A 5573-nucleotide genomic window follows, 5' to 3' on the forward strand; every position below is an offset into this window, starting at 1 on the left:
TGTTTAAAAAAAGAAATTATCAGAATGAATAAAAAACAGAATGAAAACCTCATACAAATAAAAGATGAGGAAGTATGTATTCCATTAAACTAAAACTGTGATGTGTCAATTACTACCCCAATCTGTTCCCGAAACTCCAATTTCCTGTCCTCCAAACTCCAGCACACATCATGCCCCATTTATGATATCATTTAATGAAATCAGGAAGTGGTTGCCAAACAAGAGTCTCACCTTAAAAGTCTCCAACAGGATGTCGCCTCCCAGCTTACATGCATGCTGGTTTGGTGTTCTAGAAAGACCGGGGCTGCTTTCAATAGCTTGTCCGTCTACAATCTTCTTCGGCCCGTATGAATCCATTAAAATGAAACCAAACTGGACCAGGCCCTGGGTAACATGATCCCAACTATGGACACTGCAAGAAAACAAAGCTTAGTTAAAAAAAAAAGCGTAGTGAAACACCTTACCTTTATCTTCGTTGCCATGTTACAGTTCCCAAACTTGATCCAATAACCATAACCAACCGTCTTCACCTGAACCGTCCCTTCTCATGCATCCGTATGGTACACAGCATCCTTCTCCACCTTCTCCTCCAAAACCCGCTCTGTCCCCACTTTATGCCAACCAGTGAGCCATGACAAGACAGCCCTGAGCTGACACGTGTGAGCAGAGGATCCTGGGCCTAGCAGAGCGGCTCTCGGGGAGGATGGCGACACGTGGGAGGATCTGGGGCCACACGCCTAGATCAGCCCACATCTACTGCTATCAGATCAGAGCCAGACGGTGTTAAGTAGGTGCGGCTCCCTGAGACGAACTAATGGGGAACGCCAGAAACAGGAAGGAGACAAGCAATAATCACCAAATACAAGAAAAAAAAGCCGTCTTGAAAGAGAAGCACCAGATTCACTGAATAGAACTAATATCTGAGGGAAAAGGTTACTGGAACACATGGGAGATTTTAAAAGTACAATGATTATCCTCAGAGAAACCTCTATATATACATATAAACCTAAGCGACTGAACTACTGGTTGCTAAGACGCGCACTGACCCCCAGGGAGCAGACGCTCAACGCAGGAGCTGCCCCCTGGTGGTCAGTGCGCTCCCACAGCCAACCTCCGAGGCCGGCCAACCTCCTTTGGTCCCCCCCTACCCCCCCTCCGGCCAGCCAACCCCCCACCAGCTGGCCAGCCCCAACTGGGATTGGGCAAGACAGTCCCAATCGGCCCCGATCACCGGCCAGGCCGAGGGACCCCTCCCATGCACGAATTTGTGCACTGGGCCTCTAGTAAGAATATAATAGGATGGCCCTAGCCGGTTTGGCTCAGTGGATAGAGCGTTGGTCTGCGGACTGAAGGGTCCCAGGTTTGATTCTGGTCAAGAGCCTTGGTTGCAAGGCTCCTCCTGGGCCAGAGCCCTGGTCAGGGTGTGTGCAGGAGGCAACCAATCAATGTGTTTTTCCCACATCTATATTTCTCTCTGTTTTTCCCACTCTGCCTAAAAATTAATGGAAAAATATCCTCAGGTGAGGATTAAAAAAAACAAAGAATACAATAGCATGACACAAAACAAAAAAACTGTTATAAAAGAAACTGGAAATTTTGGAAATGAAAAACATGATTGCTGGAGTGAAAAACCCAACTGATGCACCGATGAGTAAAATGGAGAGAGCTGAAGAACAAATTAATTTGAAGAAAGAGTTAAGGGATTTTTGTAGAACTTCACATAAAAAGACAACAGTATGAAAAGCATGAAAGAAAAATTGAGAGATATGGCACAGAGATCAAGCAAGTCCAATGGCTAATGGGAGAGAACAGAGAAAAAAGGGAAAGGGGTTATTCAAAGAAAATAAAAGGAAAAAACATCAGCGTTTGGGGAAGACAGGAATTCTTACAGTGAAAGGGCACACCAATATCAACCAGTAATAAGTTAACCCCTTTGAGTGCGGGGAGCACGATCGCGCTGCTCCTGTCTTTCGCCAAAAGTGCCGGGAGCGCTATCAAAGCTTTGAAATGGCATCTAGTTCTAAGTCTGCTTTTATTAGTGAAGATGATATTGCTAAATATGTCAATGCAGTAAAGGTTTCCTTAAGTTTTTGAATATGTAACTTCATTTACTTGTGATTCATAATTTTTTTCCTAAACTGCTATAAAATCAGCAAAAATGCCTTGGCAATTTTAGCATAGTCCCTAGGATATTGGTTGGCACTCAAAGGGTTAACCTTGACCCAGTCACCTCTGACACGCGTGTCATAGGTTCGCCATCACTGCCCTAGGATATTGGTTGGCACTCAAAGGGTTAAAAGGGAACTTACACAAACATGAACTGTATTACATGTCAGCAGTTTTCTCTGATGGGCCATAGGTATGGCATCACGTTTTCTCACACCAAACACCTGAGGAACCTACTGGGTGTGGTTCATGAACTCACCTGTTCTTTACCACTTCCAAGACCATGGTTGAAACACAGGACCGATGAGGGACTAGATTCTGAAGAAATTTGGAGCCTTGGAGAAGTTGAAGATCCTTAAAGCTTTTAAAAACTGAAGCCTTTAAAAGGTCAAACACCTAATACAATGAAAGAAATAGGAAAATGAAGCAAAAGATGAAGTTCCCTGCCACAGAATCTTAACCTTGTCATAGTTCCTACTTGCTGCTCTACTCTCATATCCCCATGACAACTGTCTCACTAGATGAGTATGACATAAAAATTATGACTTTCAGTGGGAACTTAAGAGACAGGCCTTCCCACAAGTAGAGAACACATGAGCAAAAAGGGCAAAGGATTTTATGCTTTCATCCTTGCAACTAACCTATACACCATTATTTCAACGTGGGACAATTTCTTGGAAAGCTAATCCTATATAATAAAGAGGTAATATGCAAATTGACCATCACACACTGGCACAAGATAGCCACCACAAGATGGTCTGCAAGGGAGGGCAGTTTGGGGCGATTGGGCCGGCAGGGGAGAGCAGTTGGGAGCAATCAGGCCGGCAGGCAGAAGTGGTTAGGGGCAATCAGGTAGACAGGCAGGTGAGCGGCTGGGAACCAGCAGTCCCAGATTGTGAGAGGGATGTCTGACAGCAGTCGGACATCTCCCAAGGGATCCCAGATTGGCAAGGGTGCAGGCTGGGCTGAGGGACACCCCAGACAACAGTGTGGGTCTACATGTCTTTTTTTATTGTTGTTAATCCTCACCCGAGGATACTTTTCCATAGAGAAAGTGGAAGGGACAGAGACAGACACACATCAACTGGTGCCTCCTGCACAAAGCCCGGGGATCCAGACTCTTGACTGGAACTGAACCAGGACCCTTCAGTCCGAGGGCCGACGCTCTACCCACTAAGCCAAACTGGCTAGGGCCCTACATGTCTTGTAGAGGAATTTGCTGCTGGCAGGATTGAGGTGGAATTGTTTAGGAAAGGACAATAATAATAATAAAAAAATAAAGGCTCTTGAACTCCGTATCAGCTATAGAAGGAACCAAAAAGTCATTAATAAATACCTGCTCCTCAAACCTTTGTATTCTTGCTACAGAGAGCAGGAGGGCAATGCTGAAGGGACATATATAATTATTACTGAAATCTCCTTGCTGTCTTGCCTAGAACAGATAAACAAAAAAGGAATCATTACTTACATCTTAAAAGTGTAACACAGCCTACTTAAAAAAGTCCTTAAATACATCAGAAACCTGTGTGTCAGAGCTAAAACTATAAAACTTTTGGAAGAAAACAGCAGAAAATCTTTAAGAACCTGAATTAGGCAAATACTTTCTTATACACAATACCAAAAGCAAAATTATGTAAGAAAAAAAATAGATATATTGGACATTATCAAAATTCAGAACTTTTCTGTGCTTCAAAAGACACTACTAAGAAAATTAAAAGACAAGCCATAGACTAGGAAAAATATGTGCTACATATATATACAATAAAGGGCTTATACCCAGAATACGCAAAGAATTCTTCAAACTCAATAATAAGACATACAATGAAAAAAAGAAATGGCTGCTACCAGGATGGGGCAAGGAATGTACAAAGTGAGCCTTGGATAGTTTATGCCATAAACATTTCCAAGGACTAAAGGGGTCAGAAGGACACATGAGCAAACTAGAAGGGCCCAGGTGGCCAAATATGGCTCACTTTGAGCAATGCTTTGAGTACACTGTATTTAAAAAGGTTCATGGGTACGTACTAATATTACCCAAAAAATTAGAAGGCAAAAGGAAGGCTCTTTTCACAGAAAAAGGGTAATCAATAATGCAGAAAAACCATTTTAATTTTCCTTCTACCATTTTGCAACTCCCAGCATAATTACTGATGTGGGCCAAGAATCCTCAGTACATAAGACAAAAACTACATGTGAAAGCTGCTGAGGACAAGGCCTGTCACATGATCTCAAATTATGATCCCATGGATGACTGTCAAATTATAATAGGAAACATGTATTTTTGCAAACGAAGAAAACGGATGGCCGTTGTCTTAAGCAGTGGACAGCCTGCTAACCATGAGCCTTCGGATGTAATGCCACGGCACAGAGGTTGGCAAACGGCACAGAGGTTGGCAAACGACAGCCTGCAGGCCAAACCCAGCCTGTTTTTGTTTGTTTGTTTGTTTTTCTTTTCTGATGCAAAAGCCTAAGAATCTTTATTCGAGCTCGGCTCCCCGACCACACTCACCAACGCAACAGCAAGCCAAGTGGCAAAAGTATTTCAACTTCTCTGTGGGTTAAACATTTCAAAACAAAATGTTAGGGGAAAAATAGGTCCTTTACCTGTATACTACCTTCCTTTAAAAGAGTTGGAATCCTTCTGATTTTTATCTTAGTACTTCACAAATACTTAATGAATGACTTAGTTTCACAAAACCTCATATTATACTAGAAATAGGCAATATCCCTAATTCATAAGCAGAGAGCCCAGCTTGTTTTTGTACAGCCCATGAGCTACAACTTGTTTTTACGTTTTTAAATTGCTGAGGGAGAAAAATATCAAAGGAAACTTTCATGATGCGTGAAAATTAAATAAAATTCAAATTTCAGTGGCCTTAGAGTTTCACTGGCTCATACATACTCATTCATTTATGTGTAAACCTAGGTCTGTGGTCGGCAAACTGCAGCTCGTGAGCCACATGCGGCTCTTTGGCCCCTTCAGTGTGGCTCTTCCACAAAATACCACGTAACGGGCAAACAGGTCACTGTTGACGTTAACGTAAGATACTAGTGGAGTTAAGATTAAAATTTCAGTTCCTTGCTGAACAGTTCTTATCTTCCTTTTTAATTTGTTTTTTGTTTTAATATATTTTTATTGCTCTCAGAGAGGAAGAGAGAGAGAAACATCAACGATGAGAGAGAACCATGGATCAGCTGCCTCCTGCAAGCCCCACACTGGGGTTCGAACCTGCGACCCAGGCATGTGCCCTGACCAGGAATGGGAATTGAACCGTGACCTCCTGGTTCATAGGTCGACACTCAACTGAGCCCACTGGCCGGGCCAGAAAGATATTTAAAGTGTAATTCAGATCCTGTCACTCTCCTGCTAAAAGTCTTTCATGGACTTCATTCCACTACCATTAGCA

The 5573-nt window shown here is 42.9% G+C and overlaps 1 protein-coding gene across 1 annotated transcript in view; it reads right to left on the reverse strand.

Moving 5' to 3' along the window:
• FANCI (Fanconi anemia complementation group I) overlaps positions 1–5573 on the reverse strand; it is a 68864-nt gene that overhangs the window by 48277 nt on the left and 15014 nt on the right. The window contains 3 exon segments of the mRNA XM_015559169.1: positions 232–412; positions 2426–2562; positions 3503–3598. Of these exon segments, the coding sequence (XP_015414655.1) occupies positions 232–412; positions 2426–2562; positions 3503–3598 (414 nt within the window).

This window comes from Myotis davidii, unplaced genomic scaffold (assembly GCF_000327345.1).
Source record: "Myotis davidii unplaced genomic scaffold, ASM32734v1 scaffold954, whole genome shotgun sequence".
NCBI lineage: Eukaryota > Metazoa > Chordata > Mammalia > Chiroptera > Vespertilionidae > Myotis > Myotis davidii.